Source organism: Rhineura floridana, chromosome 3 (genome assembly GCF_030035675.1).
Source record: "Rhineura floridana isolate rRhiFlo1 chromosome 3, rRhiFlo1.hap2, whole genome shotgun sequence".
Taxonomy (NCBI): domain Eukaryota; kingdom Metazoa; phylum Chordata; class Lepidosauria; order Squamata; family Rhineuridae; genus Rhineura; species Rhineura floridana.
The window spans coordinates 67,107,254-67,130,452 of NC_084482.1; the positions used below are offsets into that span (position 1 = coordinate 67,107,254).

The 23,199-nt window shown below is 42.7% G+C and overlaps 1 protein-coding gene across 10 annotated transcripts in view; it reads right to left on the minus strand.

Moving 5' to 3' along the window:
- MYOCD (myocardin) overlaps positions 1 to 23,199 on the minus strand; it is a 400,168-nt gene that overhangs the window by 41,543 nt on the left and 335,426 nt on the right. The window contains exon 1 of one of the 10 annotated variants that reach the window (XM_061616455.1): positions 7,320 to 7,537. The exons of 8 other annotated variants lie outside the window; for them this stretch is intronic. In XM_061616455.1, coding sequence (XP_061472439.1) covers positions 7,320 to 7,374 — 55 coding nt within the window. In that variant the 5' untranslated portion in view covers positions 7,375 to 7,537. Of the gene's footprint in view, positions 1 to 6,674; positions 6,751 to 7,319; positions 7,538 to 23,199 lie in introns of those variants that run through there. One more of the 10 variants, XM_061616458.1, reaches the window with a different exon arrangement.

Below are 23,199 nucleotides of genomic sequence, written 5' to 3' on the forward strand. Positions count from 1 at the left end.
GGTAGTATTTCTTTGCTTGTGTTGGAGTCTCTTTTTTTTTAAGTGTTCTTTATTATCGACATCTAAAGAGCAGTATAAAGCACAGATGGGCAACCTGCAGCCCTTGGCCCAATTTTATGCAGCCCTTGCCCTAATTCAATATGGGTGGCAAGAAGAGAAAAATCAAGTGGAAAGAGTGAGAGAAAACAGGGCAGCAGAAAGCAAACAAGAAAAAAAGAGGGGATCCACTTTTGATTCTAACTCCGCCTACTGCTGGTATGCAGCCCCTGAAAGAATGTGGCTTTCAACAGGAAAAAGATTGCCCAATCCCTGGCATAAATCTTGAATAAGAATTAGCAAAGAAGATCAAGAGAGATAAATAGCAATAACTGAATGACACAACCGATTTCTTTAATCTACTCTCAACCAACATTCTATCAGCCTGAACATGCTATCAGCCAATGGGACAGGTAAGAACATTTATACAATGAAAATCAACACCAAAAACATTCAAACACAGGCCCAGATTAAAAACATTTCTGTCTTGTGTGTATATCGTAACAAGGCAAAATGCAACAATACGATAAATGGGTGTTGTTGCTGTTGTTTTTAATAATGGCCATCTAGGGACGTTGAGTAGAAACCTACTGCAGATGACTCTTCTGCAACTATCTAGAATCCCCATTTATACCCATCTACAATCCATTTCCAATTACTACTGAATAATATACATGCTGTGAAGATGCCCATGTGAAAATCTTATTAGATTTGGTCTGTCTCTTTTTACTGATCAATTTTTTAAAAAAATAGGTCTGTGCTAGTTTCATAAACATAAACCGGCTGTTATAGAACCAGTAGATGGGAACATGCAATCATTATTTCATGGGTTTTTGTATGAAAAATACAGGCTAGACTGGCATCACTCTATCTCAGACTTTGTTGTTGTTGTTATGTAGAAGTTAGCCTGACCCAAAGATATGTTGGCTAAGTGAGCTTGCCACGGTGCTTGGGTAGGGAGAGTAAAATGTATGGTGTCACTCACGTTTGAAGTTTACACCTAAGGAACAGAGCTGCAGTACAGCTGGTCAAGGCCGACTGACACTGAATGCACAGGTATTTGGAGTTCACTAATATGGCATGTAGTAACACTTTTTGCTCAGTTAATTTCGTTCCTCCAAGATCTTCTAGTCCTCCTAGGTCATAGAAGTGGAACTAATTTAGTATGAGGAATTAGCACAATTAGGAATGAACATAGAAAAGCTGCTTGTGTATATTGCTAGTACAGTATGAACAAAACCAAAATCTAACAGCCATAAATGTAAATATTTGGGGTATGAGGGTTTCTGCTTTGAGGCAAGAGGCTGGGTTTGAAAACTGTTTAGTGCCTTGCAGACCAATAATTCTATGATATAAACTTCAGAGGTATGCAAAACTAACTGGCTAGAAATGTTGCACCTCCTAGACTCACTCAAAATTATGCATTCTGCTATTATTAGATCAGTTGGTGAAAGAATGAATGAATGATCAAAATTACAAGAGATTATTTCTTAATTGGTCAGATGGTAATGTGTGTGTAGACCTGGAGATAAGTTTGTTTTCATGGGATGAGTAACGGAAATCTATTAAAATCAGTAGGTAAACTCAGTATTCCTTTTGCCTTCTTCACACTGTCTATTTCATGTCCCCTAACCCACCCCTGTATCTCCTTTCAGTTCAGGCAATGTATGGACACCTGAAAAGTCTTCACATTATTAAACACCCTCAGCACCCTGTATGTCCTTTCTCTTGTGCATCTGAAACAACCCTGACATAACAAGCTGGGGCAATATAAGTGGGGATTAAAAAAAAAAGGGAAAAAAAGAACAGGACCAGCCTCAGCCTAACTTGAGGACCTCAATTAAAGCTTTGCAATATACTGTGGGGAAAAACTACACAGTAAGAATTTGCAGTGAAACATTGTCATAATTGAAAATCAATGTGTAAAATAAAACCGCCAACACTGATTTAAAACAACATCATCATCAACTCCTGGGAACTCAAAAGTGATCATCAAAACAACATTGCTCTTAACATTGTATGTTGCCCCCTTTTTTAATCAGATGCTCTTAACCTCCACTTTAGAAGAAGAAAACTTCCTTTAACATTTAACCAGTTTGTTTCCGGGCCCAATTCAAGATGCTCACACTAGTGTTTAAAGCCCCAAATGACTTAGGTCCCAAATATGTGAAAGACCATCTCCTTCCCTACAAACCCTCTCAGGCGTTGAGATCAGCAGAGGGCCCTTTTGCTAGTTCTACCACCCTCAGAAGCCTGAGGGGTGATGTACCAGGAGAGGGCATTCTCTGTGGCAACTCCTAAGTTATGGAACTCCCTCCCCACAGAGCTGTGTCCAGCAACCTCACTGTACAGTTTTAGGCAAATACTGAAGATGCACCTCTTTACGCTGGGCTTTGACACCTGAGATGTATATATTTTAGGGCCCACCTTATTTTGGGATTTTATATTGTTTTACATTGTTCTTAATGCTGTATTTTAACATTGTTATAACCTGCCCTAGGACCTGTGGGTGAAAGGTGGGTAATAAATGTCAATAGTAATAACAACCCAAATCCGTACTGCTAGAACATTGACTGAGTACCTCCAGTTCTTCCCTCTCTCTGCTCTTATTAAGAGCAGCTCTCAGTAGCTACTCAGGCTAAAGCAGATAGAGTATATATCTTCTAACAATTTACACATTCATTGCACCTGAGGATGAGCAGGGGGGTGGCATCTCTATCATATAGGTATACACCTGGGATTTTGCAACTTAAGTGTCACACAATGTCAGAAGCATCAAGTCAGTCTGGGATGTGGCACTGCTTTGAGCACAGCAGCTCTCCATGCAAAAATTGATTGTGTGTAGTATCTTTTGCAATAATGAGTTCTAATGCACACTCAGTTCACATGGAGATGTCCTCTCGAGGGCACAAATTCTCTTCAGCCAGTCCTGGACACCTAGTTTGCATCGCACAATGAGGGATTTATAGTGAGAGGCATTTTTAACAACCAAGCTCCAATACAAACCAACAAGAGCCTGAATGGCTCTAAATTTCATTACCTATATCTTGTGTCAGCAATGCCAAGATATTGCTATACCAGTGACCCAAAGCACATTCCCAAACTCCCATTACTGCTCCACAGGAAGTCAGATATTATCTCTATTTATCTATGGTTATCAAGTACCACCCCAACAAACAACAATTTTTCAGGAGAATGTTCAATTTTTCAGTGCAACTTTTCAGATTCTCCATCCAGTATAAGCTGGCCTCTGGAGCTCCCTTTCTGAAGCTAGCCAGCAAGGCTGAGCCAGTGGGCCTAGGAAGTGACATTTCTTTATGCAGCCAACCAAAATGTGACAACTTACCCAGCCTGTTCCCTCACTCTCCGCCAGCAAAGAGAGATGATTGCTAAAGGAGTTTTCTGACTTGCATCTTCCAATTACACTATTCCAAGAATATCTGGATTTGTATTTCTTGGAGCCACAATGCTGTGAATAGTTTTTTTCCTGGGAAGAGTTAAACACTTAGGAAGAGAGTTCTTGGGTCAACCCCCCATGCTTTGTCTTATTTGATTTAATGCAATTCCATTGATATTTGCAGCCTGGCAGGCAAGGCAGGCAGGCAAGAAGAATCATTGTTTCTGTGGAATTTGTCAGGATGACCTCAGGTTTGTGTATTTATCTTTGGCAAAATAGACAAAATAAACATGCACACAAATCCTAGTCTCTTAACTCAAAAGGAAGTGGGAGGGGAGAACATGCCTGCAACATCGCTGAAGATTTTGGACATATCAGATTTATACTCCACTCAGAGCAGTGCCTCGTTTTGCCATACGTTTCATTCCAAGTGAAGTTTTCACTGTAAATGAGTCTTGTCTGTTTTTCTTTGGCAGAATCCCATCACAAGTGGAGGCTAGATGGCCATCTCTTGAGGATGCTTAGTAATAGGTTTCCTACAGTGGCAGGGGGGTTGGACTAGATTACCTTTGAGAACCTTTTCAGCTCTATGATTCTGCGAAAAGCTTTACTCTATTTTATTTATTTATTGTTAGAACAATATGCATAGGCATGCAAAGTCATTTGCAACAATCGTTAAAACCATAAAGACATCATTTTGAAAGTACAAGTGCAAACCTTGGCTACAACTTGTGGTTAGTGAGGGGGGAGCTTAACCAAGAGCCCAGATTCAGATGACATACTAAGTCAAGCCTTAGCTTAGTTCAGCGTGGCAAGGGAGTAAAAAAAAAAAGTCTGGGAGGAGCAAAGCAGATGGAAGCTCATCTCCTGGAGCCTACATGTTCATGTGGTCCTGATAAACCATAGCTTGCTCGGCTTACTGTGACATGGGAGCAAGACCAGAGAAAGTCCTATGTCTGGTAGGGAACAACTTCACCACAAAGGGTGATGGCACTTGATCCTAATTCAAGGGAGGGAGATATATGGGAGAAAGCACCCCGTATTCCAGGTCTTGGTCATTTATGGGTATAAAGGTCGTAATTGGCATGTTGAATGTGGCCAGGAAAGAGAATGGTAACTAGCGGAGCTCGCCAAGAATTGATGCTATGCCAGTTCTGTGATCAGCTTCAGACCAAAGCTTAGCTATTGCATTTTGAGCCAGCAGAAGTTTCTGAACTCCTAAGGCAGTCCTGGTATATAGCACAATACAATTGTTGGGTTGAAAGATGACCAGAGCATACAAGATAATGGTTATGTCTCTAGATGAAGATGAGGGTTATATCTCCAAGTCTTAGAATGATCATCCAAAGGAGTTCCTCAGTATATTTTCTGAACACATCACCAGAGGCAGGATTGCAATGGACATGCCTGGACTGGTGAAAGAACCACTGCTAAAAGCTTTTTCCAGCCTATATACACTCACTCTTAATATTCTAATTCCTGTGTAGGATGTTTATATATCATTTATATTGGTAGTAGAAACAGCCCACAATACTAAGCCTGTGATATCATGTTGCTACATTTTATGTAACTGTACAAACAGAAACCTGTAAGGAAGGGGGGGTTGGTCACCTGCAATGGTTAACGCAAGTAGTGACAACATTTTTACAAACAAAAGCTGTGGTCCTATGTACACTTTCCAGAGAGTAATCCTTATAAAATACAGTGGTAAGGAGCTCATAATTGCCACATATTGTCTTGACTATATCTGTTATGCCAAGCACTGTACACAACAAGTACCTACATTCTGCTTTTGTAGTGCTTTAACTCCATTTTGGAGAAGACGGCACGAGGCACAAACTGGCAAGAAGGACATGTGCTCCATTCTTACCACAGCTAAGATCCCCCCTCTTTAAACACCATGGCTAGTTTTTGATTGCCATGTGTATCATACATAGAGCTATGTAAGAGGCCCCAGAGGAAAGATACTCTTATAATTAACCCCTTTGACTACCATTTCTTCCCAACCACAGTCGGTACACAGACACTACTCACTGTATCCTGCTCAATATGCAAGGGGCCATCAAACACATCTACTCTGTAGCCCAGAAGTCAGTGGGGTGTCCTTGTGTTTCTAACAATTTCCCACAATTCCTATGACTCCCATTTTACTGCTATGTAGTAATATTCTAAAATACTAACCGTAGGGAGCATCACAGACAAGTTTCTCCTTGTCAGAAAGGCTTTTCCTAAAAGTGGCACTAAAATAAGAAGGGCACAGTCACACCAGCATCCTGTATGTCCACCTCAAGACAAGGAGGTGGTGATTAAAAAGGAGTTTGATTGGAATAGTGCCCTGTCAAGTGACTAGAAATGCTAAAACAAAAAATATGAAACTCAAAAGAGTCATACATTTTACTTTTAGCCTAGAATTCTTTGAAAAAATATGTTCTGTGATCCTACCATCAGCTCCATAATTTCTCAACTCCCAACACCCCGTCTTTAAAAATAACACAGAAATGAGTCTTAGGAACAATACTGGCTCACTGCAAAAGAATGCAGTGCAGAGAACCATCCCGTGTCCTCCTTCCTTCAGGAAGGTGGCAGTATTGCTTTGGAATTACTGGGTTAGAGAGCGAGCCCTCTTTCCAGTGAATGGCACTGTACTATTACCATAATACACCAATGGATTCTGAGGAATGACTTCTTTTCATGAAATGTAAGATCTCAGTGATACAGAAACCACAGCAAAGCACTGGACCCAAACTGTGTAGAACTCCAGCCAGCCAGCATTTCTTCATTTGTACACACAACTCTGGAGTTTTCAACTAGCTGCCAATTTTATATTTTCTAAGCAAACACTACAAATGACCACCCAGCTGTCTCAAACAAAATACCCAAGAGTATTAGCATCAGTAAGATAAGTTTCTGATCTTCTCATCATCTCTGGTGCACCAGAGATCAAACGCCACCACACTTCCCCACGTTGAGTGGGTGACATTCTGGAATGAGCAAAAGATATGGGATAATATGATTATGCAGTACATTCACTGGAAGCACGCAGAAATAATCTTGGAGGACAAGAATGTTCTTTAAAATAATAATTGTTATAGCCAAACCCAATAAGAACAAAGTATAAAGACATGCATGCACACAAGAACACACACTATACAGTGCTTAACTTATTTAAAGTTACTGTGACGCCACCCTACAGAAGGACTATCTACGTGACTGTCTCCTGTCCTTGTTCACTGTTACTCACCTTTATTCACGCTGGACGTCCTCAAAGAAGAAGCCCCTAATCGGGCTTCAACCCACTCTGGAGATCTGGTACATGTTTTTTTGTTGCAAAGCTTTAGAAAATGGCAATCAGTCGTTTGGCTCTAGCTTTATTTCTCTGGTGATGTCATTTTAAATATTTTGCATGTTCCATTTGTTATTTGTACTTCTAAAAAAATTGATGCCTTTCTGCAAATTCATGTTTGTCCAATTAGTCACAACCCTAAAAGCTTGCTGCCTGGATGCTGGAGTAAAGCATCAAGGCCGGCATATACAGGACAGCACCTGACTTGTATGGATGGGAGGAGATATACTGCGTGTCATAACAGCCCTTATGGATTTCTGGTCCAGTTATCATATTCATATACATGTATAAATTGTAGAGGGCTTAAAAAAAAAAAGGTGAGCTAGACCACAGACATAAATTGCAAGAGCAGAAAGAGAGGGAGCAGACAGAAAGGAAAATGCATTTCTTCATTTGCAGAATAGCCTCCGTGAGAGCAAGCCCATGACAGCTTTACGACTCCCTGGTTATTTTAGTTTCATGCTGTTTAATGAGAAACAGCCTCCAGCCGAGGCTTGCAGTAGAGAAAAGTTTTAGGAGAAATTCTTGCTGTGTTAGCCCTACCTGATCTGAATTTGCTCCGAATCAGCATAGAATGCTCAGACCCCAGAAGTGTCATGGTGATGCCTTGTGATAATTCCCAGTGCCAGAAAGCCCCTCAACTCAAACCATTAACCGGCTCCAAGAAGAGAAGCTGATGACGACCAATGTACCACAGTTCATCTAGCCCCCCCTTGGAGTCTAGGTGATTGCAGAAAGCAGCAGAAGTGTGACTTAGGAAAAGTTTGGTCCCATCCAGCACTGACCCTCCACAAAAACCTACTGCATGCCCTTGCACTGTGTTGGGCTAATTAACATTTAGCTAGCAGACCCCTCCTTTCTCTCCCACCCTCCCCTCCTTTCTCAGAGTTTACTATCAGCAACATCACCGGGTGTCCTGACTGATGTCATAGTCTAGCAGGGAGCAGACTATCCCTAAAGAGTCTTTAGGAAAGACAGAAGTTTGATATCTGATCCGCTATTACTACCAACAGGAACTTGGCCAATCAAGAGCTTCCCTCCCTCTGACTGCAGGGGTTCAGAGCAACTCTGAAATATCAACAGACTCCTGCTTAACTCTTTCCCGCACACTGAGCTGATGCTACTAGGAATTCAAGAAAGAGAAAGGGCTCAGCTACATGGTTCCTGTGGTGGATTTTAATAGCTCACGTCCAAAGGACAGCGTTTGCTGACTTCAGTGGAGGTTTTCAGATGGCATAGTGGCTACGTGTCAGACTAGTTTTTGCTTTACAGTCACTCTAGAGATACAGATATCATCTATTAATAAACCCATTGATAAGTCACACACACACACAAATAGTCAAAACGCACAAAACTCAGATACCTTACAGAGATCTCATCTTGCTGCATCATTGTAATAGCACAAACAATGAGAACGGAGGTTCTTTGTAAGTCCATGCTGGGAAGAAGGTGGGATATAAATCAAATAATAAATAATAAACCATGTAACTTGCAAAATTCTCACCATGCTATGTATCCCAAGCACAATCACTCATATTCCTGATCCCTCTGACATATCTCCATGAAAGTCCTCAAACCCAAATAGGTGTCCATTTAAAGAATACCTCCCAAACACTGTTCTCCACACTTACAAGCTTATTAAACAACAGCACAAGCATAAATCTTAATTATTCTTAAGGCTGGTTCACATATGTTTTTCAGTGAAGTCTATTCAGATATTTGAGCCCTTTTCAGACATAATTAATGCACACCATCGGATGTGTACCATGATCACATTAATGGTAATATTTTTAAGGGCCCTGTTCATATAATGCTATGCTCAGAGAACTCTCTCCACATGCTTGAGAAAGCAGCATTCTTGAACATGCAGTAAGAGTCCTCTGCATTTACAGTTTATTAATATTAATTATTTAAGGGTATACCCTGCCTTTCCATGTTAAGGTGCCCAAGTAAGTTGCACACATGGGAGTCTTTTCTGACCTTACAATGAATGCACATAGATTTTTTGGGGGGAAGGGACTATCATCACCAAGCTGCCCTTCTGATTCACTTTCATTTCACACACTATAAAACACACATAAAGCTGCTCTTAAAAAACTTGGAAGAAACAAATCACCAGGAACATATGACATACCAATAGAGTTGCTACAAGTTACTGAGACTGAATCTGTGCAAATAATTGACAAAAATTTGTCAACAAATATGAAAAACTAAACAATGGCACACAGACTGGAAGCATTCAATATATATCCCAATTTCAAAGAATGGGGATCCCAGGGAATGTAGTAATTATTGAACTATTGCCTTAATATCCCATGCAGGTAAAGTAATGCTCAAGATTCTACAACAAAGGCTCTTACCATATATGGAGCGAGAGATGCCCGATGTCCAAGCTGGATTTAGAAAGGGAAGAGGCACCAGAGATTATATCGCAAGCATACGTTGGATAATGGAACAGATCAGGGAATTTCAGAAGCAAATCACCCTGTGCTTTATAGATTACAGCAAAGCCTCTGATTGTGTAGATCACAAAAAACTATGGAATGCTTTAAAAGAAATGGGGGTGCCACAGCATCTGATGCGCAACCTATCCTTTGGACAAGAGGCTACTTTAAAGACAGAATATGGAGAAGGTGTGAGACAGGAGCGTATTTTATCATCCTATTTGTTTAATCTATATGCAGAACATATCATACGGAAAGCAGGATTGGACCAAGATGAAGGAGGTGTGAAAATTGGAGGAAGAAATATCAATAATGTAAGATATGCAGACGATACCATACTATTAGCAGAAACCAGTACAGTAGGGTCCCGCTTTGCAGCGCTCTGCTTTGCAGCGTTCCACCGATACAGCGGTTGTCAATTGCAGAAAGGCCCCGCTCCTACGGCGCTTGTTCCACTTTTACGGTGTTTTTTGGGCGTCGAGCACTATTTTAGACAACGTTAGTCAATGCGTTCCGCTTTACGGTGGATTTTGCTTTATGGCGGCGGTCCAGAATGGAACCTGCCATATGAGCGGGGCCCTACTGTATTGATTTGAAACGAATGCTGTTGAAAGTTAAAGAGGAAAGCACAAAAGCAGGATTACAGCTGAACATCAGGATGACTAAAATAATGACAACAGAAAATTTTTGTAGTTTTAAAGCTGACAGTGAGGACATTGAACTTGTCGAGGATTATCAATACCTTGGCACAGTCATTAACCAAAATGGAGACAATAGCCAAGAAATCAGAAGAAGGCTAGTACTGGGGAGGGCAGTTATGAAAGATGTAGAAAAGGTCCTCAAATGCGAATATGTATCACTGAACACTAAAGCCGGAATCATTCAGACCATGGTATTCCTGATCTCTATGTATGGATGTGAAAGCTGGGCAGTGAAAAAAAGTGGGTAAGAGAAAAATAAGCTCATTTGAAATGTGGTGTTGAGGACAGCTTTGTGGATACCATGGACTGCAAAAAAGACAAATAATTGGGTGTTAGAACAAATTAAACCAGAACTATCACTAGAAGCTAAAATGATGAAACTGAGGGTATCATACTTTGGGCACAAAATGAGAAGACATGATTCATTAGAAAAGATAATAATGCTGGGAAAACAGAAGGGAGTGGAAAAAGAGGAAGACCAAACAAGAGATGGATTGATTCCATAAAGGAAGCCACAGACCTGAACAGGGTGGTTTATAACAGATGCTCTTGGAGCTCACTGATTCATAGGGTCACCATAAATCGTAATCAGCTTGAAGGCACATAACAACAAACAAACAAAACACACACACATAATGCATCTGAAAGGGGCCTTGGCTGTGAGTCATCAATGTAGATGTACATACATATATGAGGTGGTTCTTAGTAATTCACGTATCTCCAAGTTTCAAATACAGATTCATGGAACTCAAAAGAGACCACAAAGCCAAAAATTCCTTCACACCAAGGTTCTTTGTTCAAACCTTATAATTTAAGCCAACCTCCAATAATGAATTGTCTGACTTGGATTTTCCGCTGATGTCATTTATATTTACCTTCAAAATCAGACTCTTCAGAACATAAGTTATCTTTTCCAAGTAGTTTAATAGCATTAAGATGAGATTTAAGAAGGATAAAGTGTCATATGTAAAGGAAATAAGAAACAAAGATGAAGTATAGGCTAATGGATGACATGGTAGTAAACGTCATTTCTGATAAAGGGTAAAGTAAGTATTTTAAATTAATTAAATAATACATGTTCGGCTTTTTTCATAAAAGGGATCTATGGTAGCTAAAATGTATTTAAAACAAAGATATTAATACAAAACTAGTTAAAGAGCATTATCAACTATTGGCCAAGTACTGTTAAAGTATTAATGTTTAAGGACATTAACAAAAAGAGACTTTAACTGTAATGTCTGAGTACAATAAACCTATCTCTGAAAGCAGCTGGATACCAGCCAGTGTAATTTTTTTGTTTGTTTCACATGCTCAGAAGTACGGGACTTTCACCAAGCTTTACAAGGAGTTTGATGTTATTGTTGTTTTAACACATTTCTGTTTTTTAAACTTTTAAGCTGGTTTCTTTGACTTCTCATAATTTATTGCCTCACGCATTATCTCTCGGGCTGAATTCTTGCAGAAGCATTCAACTCTGCTTCTAACAGATAATGCTGTTCCATTAAATTTCTTCTGAAATTTCCCTCGCAGGTCTTTTATGTAGAAGGTTTCCACATCAACCTTTCACTATGGATTCAAGCACAGTCCTGAACACTTGTGGCCATGATTTGTGGCTGGTATGATAACTGCTTGTCCCAACTGAAATTTGTATTCCTTGAGGAAGATGCCCACAGTTATTGCAGACTTCCAATGGAAAGAGTGTTGCTATTTATTTATAGAGGACTGAGTCAAAATGGCATCACTAATTTCAGTATCCCATTCACAGGGCATGAAGTTCAGAGGATCATTTTGGATGTTTTCAACAGGGAAGGACTGAAAGGGAGCAAAACTTATTGATGGTAGTAAATGAGGACTTGATTTTCATAATGTGATTAAGAAGCATCATTCTGGATGTGGGCAATGCTGCCTTGTCCTCACTCTAATGGGTTTTGGTGGGCACACTTCTTTGAAGTTTAGAAATAGAATACAAGATAGTGATGTATGCTACCCTGAGCTCCCTGGAATAAGGGAGGGACACAAAAGTCTTTGACAGCTAAAAAAAGAAACAAACAAAGAGTACCAAAATGAGCAATGATCATCCTTGTACATAGGCATCACTGGGCATCAGCACACAAGTATGGAAACTTGCACATCAGGTGGTCAATGAAGTCAGTTATTCTGTGTTGTGCTAGAGGACTCTGGTTTGTACAGGGCTGATGAAACTGACATGATCAACCCACTGATGGGCTACAAATCACTGCATGTGCATGGTGAGGCCTAGCATGGTCTGGTCTGGTGACATCAGAAGGGCTGGTTCTGTTTCAGAACCCAGCAGCACCCCCATCCAAAAGGAAGGTACTGGCAGCCTCAGAGAAACCCTGAGGTTTGCAGGATTTATTTTTTTAAAAACGCTGTCAGAATCAATAGCACAGATGTTGAGAGTCTAAGAGAGGGCAAAAACCTGGCAACTGGGTGGAAGGAGAAATAGAATGGGATGGCTGGGAATGAGGCATTGCCTGTATAAGTAATTTCTTGGTTCACACTGAGAAACTATATTTAAAAGTTCATCCCCAGGAAGAGAAATGAGAGCAGCCCATAGAAATCAATGAAAAAATCCAAGATTTTAATTTAGCTGGGATTAGACACCAGTGTGCCCTCCACCAAAAAAAGAAAAACATACCAAAAGGTCTCAGCAAAAAGAATAGTCCCTGCTCTTTCTAACTCATTTAGGGCACAATCTTATAGTAAGACAGCAAGGCTGAGCAGAGTTAGGATACGGCAGATCTCCGGCTGGGTCCTGGCACAGCCAGGCTTTGCCGGCATAAATCCCCTATCTTGGCTTAGCCATGTATCAGCCAGCTCAGCCAAGACCAGCATACTTAAGTCAGTGTAAACACCAAAAAATGGGGGTTCCAGGGGAATGGCAGGGGTGGGGTCGAAAGTAGGAGGACTTATGCTGTAACTTACCTCTGTTCAGCTTGGTCATGTGACCTGCAGTCCCAGAGCAACTTAAGCCAACAAAAAGGGTGATCTAAGTAAAAACACATAATAGAAGTCTGGCAGAACTCTTGGCCAATTGTGCTGTGGTAGCAGCAGGAGGATATAAACTGAGCATGCTCCAACTTCACCTCGCTTCACTTCCTGACACCTGCGGCACGACATGCTGCCACTCAAACTCCTCACATTGGGACATTATGCTCAGGAGAGGGGCTCAGGGGAAAAGGCACTTTGCACTCAGGGAACACACTCCACAAAGACACTGGGCACTTTCCAACAAAGTCCACCTCTCAAAATGGGGAACAAACAATGCCCTTGTGCTAACACCTCTCTTCCAAGCTTCCCTCCCCAAAGTGTATGCAGCAGTAGCTGTTACTGCACTCGGGAGACCCAACAACATCAGCCACCACCTATAAGGAGAAACAGCAAAGGAGCCAGGAATCAAGGTCTATCCGGGAAGGGTGGATCCCTTGGGAGAGGCCAAACACCCCCCATCCCCAACAGGGAGGACTGGAGGCAGCCTCAAACACCCCTCCATCCTGCAGAAGCCACCCCAGCCGTCCAAACTGTTGGGGCTTATGGGATAAAACAATTATGTGGTTCTATCTCCAGCAGAGTAAAAATGGCAAAAAGGTTGCCTATTTCCAATGCAAAGCCCCACAGCACTCAGGAATATCTGCAAGCCCTGACTCTCACCACTCCCTCTGGGGGAGGGGGATGCCCAGACCTCCAACAGCACCGCCAGCCACGCAGCCCCAAGCACTCCATACTGTGGTCTTGCTCTGCAGAGGTCCTGGCACCACAGCCACAAAGGTAAGGCAGTTAGGGGCACCAGTTGCAGAGAGGTCCCTCCAACCACCAGCCTGTATTACCATCCCACTCTCCAACAGCATTGCAGACACACTGCCAGGGAGGAGACATTCAGGTGAGAGAGCCACACCTGGAGGAAGGAAGCTAATGGCTCCAAATAACCAGCCTCCCGCCCCACTCACCACCTATTGTCTTTGCTTCATAGGAGCAGCTTTCTCGCCAGAGCAGAGCAGGCTGCAGGCATCGATATGCCAACACTGGCAACACCCCGAACCACCCCCATGGAGGGAGGAATATGCTCGGCATGCACCCCACCAGAACCCAGGATCTCCTCCTCATGACTCTCATCCACTCTCCCTTCAGAGTTGTTGCCCCACTCCCACTCTGCACTGTAGTGTTTTTATTCCTGCCCACCCCATCTCTCTTCTGTTATTCCGAACTTTAAGGTGCTTGTTGGAAACAGGTCCACACACTTTTTCTGGAAATACTCTGGAATTGCATGTGGCTGTGATCACAGCAGCAGCAGCTGCAGCTTTTAATGAGTGAATGCAGGGTGATATACCATTTATTCAGCAGGCATTTTAAGGTAGTGTTTGGCTTTATGATGATTCTTGTTTTCTGATTCATTTTATGTATGGGTTATTTTTACATACAATGCTTAGAAATGCAATTGATGATGCGGTGCATTAATCTACTATATATTTTGGAAAGTTGTTTGCTATACATTTGGACACATCTTAAGAAATCATAACCAAATTTTGCATGATGATTCCTAGTATCAAGGAGCATGTTTTGTCTATGTTTGGATACAACTGGATTCTATTTTGAATCAAGATGGCAGACTGAACCTTTCAAAATGGCACTGATTTTTTTGGTTTCTTAGAATTCCCAGACAACTAGTTTCCTCTAATTCTAATTTTCAGAGGCAAGTGCCTGTGCTTATGTAACCTAAGCAGAATTATCCATGCACAAGAGATGCTTCAGGAAGCTCAGAGAAAATTATCGAAGTCTGCAGAGTGTTATAAACTTTTTTTTGTAGAGAAAAACCTGTAAAGGGGGGGAACCTCCCAAAATAGTTGGACATGGACTGAGCATGCACAGTGACACAGAATGGTTACTGACTGTTGTGGGCTGGAAAACCAGGTAGGAGGAGGATTGGAAAGGAATATTATGGAGGAGAGCATGGCTGAAACATTGAACTGGATAATTCTACACCACAATATTTTGTTGCAGGTCCCACCTTTGCCATTATAATTACTCTGTGAGGTTAAACTCAGAGGTAGTGACTTACTCTGGCTGAATGAAAATTATCCTGTAAATGAAGCAAAAGTGTCCTTCTACTGCTAACTTGAACAGTGGGAAGACAAGCCATGGCTGTGTATGCTACTTCTGGGCTGTTTTGCCAAGATCAGAAGCTGTAGGCATGCACAAGCAAGCTCAGTAGTCTCAGCATCAAGAGATGGGGCATTACTGGCATGGAAAAGGCTTGTGATGTTAGAAGAAGCTCCAAGTCTGTGGGCTCCTCCCATATGACCTAGAGGGTCTGATGATAGTGGATTCTAAATTAAAGATACATGATGCAGCATCTCTCTCACTGCTAAGGTAATGTCAGACCTCTCCCTGGGACTAAATGACTAGCATTTAAACTCTTAGGATTCTAAGAACATTAGAAATGTTAGGAATACCAGAATAAAACCCCGCCCTTCATTGGTAGCCTATGGAATGTTTTGCAATTGACAGCACTACCAGAAAATGCTTTCTCCACTCTCCTAAAATCACTACTAAGCTGTCTGATGTTTTCATCATAATATTTACTTCTAAGTAAATAGGCTAAAAATCTTCACTTCTGATTCAGAACTGAAAGATTAGAGAATGAAAAGAGCAAGATGACATGGCTGTTTAAAAGTCCATGCAAAATGTTTTCTGCTTAACGTAAATATTTAATTGTAAAAAAAAAAGGCAATCTGTTGTGTTTATTGAGGAAGGGATGCAAAATGTGCACTGAGTGCAGGGTGGGGCAGGCTGGCTTTGCTACTATGGATTCCATCCTTTTAGAAGATCATTGTGTGTTCTCTCTAATCTCCAGGCCAATGTAATGCTGGTGGGCTCATATGCAATGTCCTCACAAGAACTCCCTGGGAGTTCCCCGCATTGAAGACAAGGAGAAGTGAATGGGAGGGAAGGGGGATAGATGAAATGCCAGCCTGAGTGTGCCTCCTTTCTCTATCCCCCATGCGCAGTACTGGTTATACTACTCTTGCGATACCCACTTGCACGGTGGGCATGGTGGAGAAGGTCTGGGATTCTACTTATGGTGTGGGACTCTTACTGATGCACCAGGGCAGAATCAGCACATAAAAGCACCCTGCCATTCTGATACTACTGGCTATCCCTCTCCTGATCCCAAGCAGACCTTGCACCAGAGGGCGGCCATGATGGGACCTGGCCAAGGGCCCCTGTGGCCCAGAGAGGCCCCTGTGGCCCAGAGAGGCCCCTGTGGCCCAGAGAGGCCCCTGAAGTCCTTAGGGTAGGAGGGTGACACTCCTGGTCTGCGTTCTGCAGCAGCGTTGGGTCCTACAACCTGGTGCTGATGCGGATTGAAGAGTGGGAGCTCCCAGGCACCCCCCAATACAGGCAGTGCAGGCTTCAATAAGCCTGCCTGTGTGCCCCATCTACCTCTCCCATCTGTGTGCATGCTGCATACACATGCCTGCAAGATGGCAGTGGGTGCTTCCCTGTGGGGTTGATGACCCTGCCACCATCTTGGTTGATGGCAGGCATGCATGCTACATGCACACATCATGCACACTGACACGAGAGATAGGTGCTGTGTGCAGGTGGGCTTACTATCCCCATGTGGCCTGTATCAGGAGGAGTATTGGTCTATGGCACCACAGACCCAGGGCTAGGGTTGCCATATTGCCCTGTTAGTCAGGTTTTACCCAGATTATAGCCCTGCTACCCTGTGCTCACTTAGCCCATTAGGTGGCCTGGATTTTCTGGGCTGGTGCTGAGCTGCAGAGACCGGCTAGGAGAAAAGAAGAGAGGCACGTGGGGAGGTTAAGGCGTGCTCAGGACTGGCACTAGCCAGCCCTGGGCCCCGGTGCACTCACGCACGTTCCACCTACCTACCTCTCCCTTGACATAAATGCTGGTCGTGCTACGTACACACATCCCTGCCATCAACCAAGATGGCAGCAGGGGCATCAGCACCTTAGGGAAACCTCAGCAGCCATCTTGGTTGATGACAGCTTTGCGCCCGCAGATGTAGCCTGAGGCCACATTCACTCACATCATACATTTATTCCACTCTTATTCCACTTAATAGTCACGTCTTCCCCCAAGGAATCCTGGGAAGTTTAGCTTGTGAAGTTGTTAGGAGAGACCTATTCCCCTCATAGAGCTACAACTCCTAGGATGGTTTAACAGTCTGTCCCTCTTCTCTGAGAACTCTAAGAATTGCAGGTCTGTGAGGGAAAAAGGGAGTCTTCTAACAACTCTCAGCACCCCTTCACAAACGGCACTTCTCAGGATTCTCTGGGGAAAGCCATGACTGTTTAAAGTGAAATAATAGTAGAAGAAATCTATGGTGTGAATGTGACAATGGTGTCAGAGTGACAATGGCTGGCCCAAAACTGCCTAGCAAGTATACAGCTCAGGTAACATTTGAGATACAGAATGTCCAACATTTTATTGACTGGACAACAATAAGTCAAAAACACACAGCACAAACAATACATTTTTTTTGCTTGAAAACAAACGAGTAATGATGTAATTGTGAAATAGGCATGGCAACCCAGTAGAATTTAGCTGTAAATTAACCATTTTCAAGGCAGCAAAAGCTGATTAACAACTATGAGATATATCTGGGGCAAAAAGTTTGGCTGTTTAATTCCTAGATAGGATAGTTATTTTTCTGCTGAAATGCTGAACTTGCAAAAAGAAGTGTGGGCATGCATTCATAGAATCATAGAATCAGAATAGTAGAGTTGGAAGGGGCCTATAAGGCCATCAAGTCCAACCCCCTGCTCAATGCAGGAATCCAAATCAAAGCATTCCCGACAGATGGTTGTCCAGCTGCCTCTTGAATGCCTCCAGTGTCGGAGAGCCCACTACCTCTCTAGGTAATTGGTTCCATTGTCATATGGCTCTAACAGTTAGGAAGTTTTTCCTGATGTCCAGTCAAAATCTGGCTTCCTGTAACTTGAGCCCATTATTCCGTGCCTTGCACTCTGGGACGATCAGGAAGAGATCCCAGCCCTCTTCTGTGTGACAACCTTTCATGTACTTGAAGAGAGCTATCATATCTCCCCTCAGTCTTCAGCTAAACATGCCCAGTTCTTTCAGTCTCTCCTCATAGGACTTTGTTTCCAGTCCCCTGATTATCCTTGTTGCCCTCCTCTGTACCTGTTCCAGTTTGTCTGCATCCTGCTTGAAGGGCGGAGACCAGAACTGGACACATTATTCAAGATGAGGCCTAACCAGTGCTGAATAGAGGGGAATTAATACTTCACGCGATTTGGAAACTATACTTCTGTTAATGCAGCCTAATATAGCATTTGCCTGTTTTGCAGCCACATCACATTGTTGGCTCATATTCAGCTTGTGATCAACGACAATTCCAAGATCCTCCTCACATGTCGTATTGCTGAGCCAAGTATCCCCCATCTTATAACTGTGCATTTGGTTTCTTTTTCCTAAGTGTAGAACTTTGCTGAATTTCATTCTGTTGTTTTCAGCCCAATGCTCCAGCCTATCAAGGTCCCTTTGAATTTTGTTTCTGTCTTCCACGGTATTAGCTGTGCCCCCCAATTTTGTATCATCTGCAAATTTGATAAGCATGCTCTGTACCTCCTCATCCAAGTCATTAATACAAATGTTAAAGAGCACTGGGCCCAGGACTGAGCCCTGTGGTACCCCACTTGTTACTTCCGCCCAGTTTGAGAAGGAACCATTGATCAGCACTCTTTGAGTACGATACTGGAGCCAACTGTGGATCCACCTGATAGTTGTTCCATCCAGCCCACATTTAGCTAGCTTGCTAATCAGAATATCCTGGGGCACTTTGTCAAAAGCTTTGCTGAAATTGAGATATATTATGTCCACAGCATTCCCACAGTCTACAAGGGAGGTTACCCGATCAAAAAACAAGATAAGATTAGTTTGGCAGGATTTGTTCTTCATAAATCCATGTTGGCTCCTAGCAATCACTGCATTGTTTTCAAGGTGCTTACAGATTGACTGCTTTATAATCTGCTCCAGAGGTTTTCCAGGGATTGATGTTAGGCTGACTGGTCTGTAGTTCCCTGGTTCCTCTTTTTTACCCTTTTTGAAGATAGGGACAACATTAGCTCTCCTCCAGTCATCCGGCACTTCACCAGTCTTCCATGATTTTGCAATCTGTCTATTGTGTGGTTCTGAGAGTTCTTCAGCCAGTTCCTTCAATACTCTAGGATGCAGTTTATTGAGCCCTGCCCATTTGAACTCGTTCAAAGTGATTAGATATTCCTTTACCGTTTGTCTATCAATCTCAAGCTCCAATCCTGCCCCTTCTACTTCATGTTTCCTGGGAGGGTCATAGACCCTCAGTTTACACCAAGAAAATTGGCAAATATTATGAATAAATTTACAAGCATTTGTAAACTGGCAACTGCTATGACTCAGTTTACAAGCCAGTAAAGTATGTAAATATAGAGTACTAGATTCAGATAAGGGAGACGTGGTTTCAAATCTTTGTTGAGGTATGACGTTTCTAGATCACTGTTCTTCAACTTTAGGTCTACAGATGTTGTTGGACTACAATTCCTATCAACCCCAGCCAGCTTAACCAATGGCCAAGGATGATAGGAGCTGTAATCCAACAACATCTGGCGACCCAAGGTTGAAGAATAGTGTACTAGGTGATCTAGGGCCAGTCACTGTCTCGCAGCCTAACCTACCTCACAGGTTTATTTTGAGGATAAAAATGATAACACATGTTATGTTGATTTCCTTGGAGGCTTGGTGGATTAAAATATCCAGCTTCGGTTTGATCCACATTAATGCTAATATAAATATATCCAGCTTCATTTTGGTTCACAATACTATGCATTATGCAATAGCAAAGCAACCCCCTCAGTCAAAATAGTCAATAGAAGAGAAAGGGCAGCTGCCCTGCTAACAACCTGGCTGCAGCATTCTACACTTGTTGCAGCTTCCAAAGCGTTTTCAAAGGCAGCCCCGCATAGAACATCACACAAGTCTAATCTGGAAGTTACTAGAACATGAAGCACAGTGGCCAGCCCATTTCAGTACAAAAGAGGATATAGCTGGTTAAAAAAATGAAGCTGGAAATAGGCACTTCTAACCACAGAGTCTACCTCACCCTCTAGTGACAATGTTAGACCCAGAATTAGCCCCAAGCGACAGACCTGGTCTTTCCAGGGGAGTGCAACCCTGTCCAAAACAGGTCACCTCCCCACCTCTTGGACCTGAGACCTCAGAACCCCTCCATCTTGTCTGGATCCAATTTCAGTTTTTTGGCCCACATCCAGCCCATCACCACCTTCAGGCCCCAATCCAGCACCAATCTAACTGCTTGTCCTGATTAAGATGATATAAAGAGATAGAGGTCAGTTCATCTGTATATTGGTGATACCAAAACTCTTGATGACATCTCCCAGTATCTTCCTTATAGATGTTAAATAGCACAGGAAAAAGGAATCATCCCTGCAGTACACCACAGGATAATTCCCATGGCTCTGAGTAATAACTCCCCATCGCTGTTCTCTGGTAGTGACCCCGAAGGTAGGAGCCAAACCACCATAAAATGGTGCATACAAGGATATGATGGTCAATAGTATCAAAACAGAGGTCAAGGACAATGAGCAGAGTGACACTCCCCCTATTCTGCTCCTACCAGAAATCACCCACCAGGATGACAAAGGCAGTTTTGGTACCATGACCTAATTGGAAGCTGGTTTGAAATGGATCCAGATAATCAATTTCCTCCAAGCATGTCTGAAGCTGGGCCGCCACCACCCTCTGGGTGAGAGCTGTTTACAATGGTGGCAGCGGATTGTACTTTGAATGAGCACCAGAGACAACCATCCAGTTTCTACTGAAGTCAAGGCACAGCTGCTTAGCAAGCACTGATACATAATCTCTGACAACCCACATCACATGAACATTGTGCAAATTAACATACCATATTACTCTTCCAGAATTTCATAGAAATTTGAAGACCTGAAACCATGCTTCTCCCATGTATAAAGAAGAGTGCATATGGGGATGCTCAGCCAAAGGTATTGATCCAGAAAGAAGCAGTTTTTGGGGGCAGGAAAGAGCAACATGCCTAATGGAAAAACAGAGGTGCTTGCTATAGTGTTGCGCTGCAGCCAACTCAGAAGGGACAGGAAGGGGGGAGGCATGAGTTTCAGGCACCTCCGCAGCCAGAAGAAGCAGAGTTGGGGATTGTTGTGTCTGAGCAGGATCGTGCGGGAGGGGGGCAGCCTGCTCTCCAGCCAGTTCCCACGAGTAACGCCCTTTCCGAGGAGCCGAGCGCACCGCCCCCAGTTGATGCAGAGGACTTGTGGGGGGAAGCTTCAGAGTCAGTGCCAGCTCCTCCTTTACCAAGCAGTTCCCAGGAGGATTCCAGTGTGGCACCGCCCCCTGACCTCGAGCCCGTTGCTCGGGAGCAGGTGTCTTCAGATGAGCTGTTGGATGCGCGTCCCCTGTCTCCTCGTTCCCGTCACCGCGAGAAACGGACAGGGCAAAGAAAGGAATTACGAAGGAGTCAGAGATAACGTTCGAAAACATTTCCTATATAAGCCTGCCGCTCCCAGTGGGGGGTCGTTGAGTCAACTTCCTTCACACGCTGCAGAGCATGTCTAGAGTATAGTTAGGGAATCTAGTGAGTTAGCGTAGGGTTTCCTATGAAGCGCAATGCCTTTGATGTATCCATTACTCTAATAAAACGAGATTTACTTGCACACACACTCCAGCCTCATTCTTTCGGCTCTGGACGGGACATATAGAGATGGCCAGCCCAAACCAGCCACAATGGATAGTTGGATGGTTATGCATGCAGACACACACTGAGGATCAAATTTATAACAAGAATGTAGGGTGTGTCTAAAGCACAGAATTGAACTGGTTTTATAGTCATTCCTTGCCCCTGGGCAACCCTGGGAAGTGTAGCTGGGGATCATTCTCTAAATAGAATTCTCAGAACCATTTGTAGACCCAAGATGATGGTGATGACGGTGATGATTTGTAGAAACCCTAACAGTTACACTCGTGTAAAACTGAAATGTGTTTATGGTGAACTCAGAAGTCCCTTTCATGTTCGATCTGCCTTCTGGAAATAATGCCTGAGTGGTATTCAGTGCTTCAATTTGCATTTATTCCAGACCCAAACACTAAACTATCTTCTCATATTAACTTGTAATATAGTTTCAGCCCATTTTGGTGGATAAATCACAGGCACTGGCAGGATGACCCAAAGAATGATCCATGTCATAGTGTATTAGGGAACTGGATGAAGGTCTTAATACATATTGGTTGGCTAAATGTAGGGGGGCACTATATCTTACTGGAAAGCCTTCTGGTCTTTATTAAAATGAGACCATGGTCAATCTCATAGAGCTCATGGACCAGGCTCTGAGCCAAGGATAAGTTCCTTCTGCAAATATTTATTTTATCATATCAATGACAAACTCCTTGGTATAAACATTTTTATTTAATCATAATTTACCAATTATTTTAAATCAATTGTTTGCTTGGTTTCTAAACACTAATCAAGAGGACCACATTAAAATTTGCTCAGGCAGATAAGATGTATTATCTCACTGCTGCTTTGTGGTCATAATAGTCTGGCATGTTTCCTGAAGAAGGGAAGAAGGGGCATGGATTAAAGATCTCACACCCTCTGGGATTCAGTGCCCAAATCCATCTGGCAAATGATTTTTCTCACTACTGACAAAGTGGGAGCTTTGCTGGATACTGAGATGTTAGTCAACAGGAACTTTCTGGACATGTATATCATGACCCTTTCTTGTCCCATTTTCCTGACACCACTTTCTCCCACATCATAATTTTCTTTCTTTGTTTCCCTAAAACAAACACTGAAAGCTGACTGTCCCAGTACTATGTTTCTGTTGGGATGGAAACAGCGTTTTCAAAGATATTTACATCAAAATGCTGTTCTGAGGATGACCAAACCTCATGCCCTAAAACCAAGGAATAACAAATGTGATGCCCTCCATATGTTGTTGGACCAGCTAGCATGGACAAGGTTAATGTAAGTTGTAGTCCACCAATATCTGGAGGGCACTGCCCCTGCCCTAAACAGATTGTCATAAATATACAGAGTGGAACTGTCACCTAATTAAAGACTGCTCAGTTGGTTAATCATTTATGTTTCAGTTTAATTAATTAATCACATTAAAATCTGATAAATATGCACATGGGCAAAAACAATAGTTCTGAGACAAGCAGCATAATTTGTTTGCA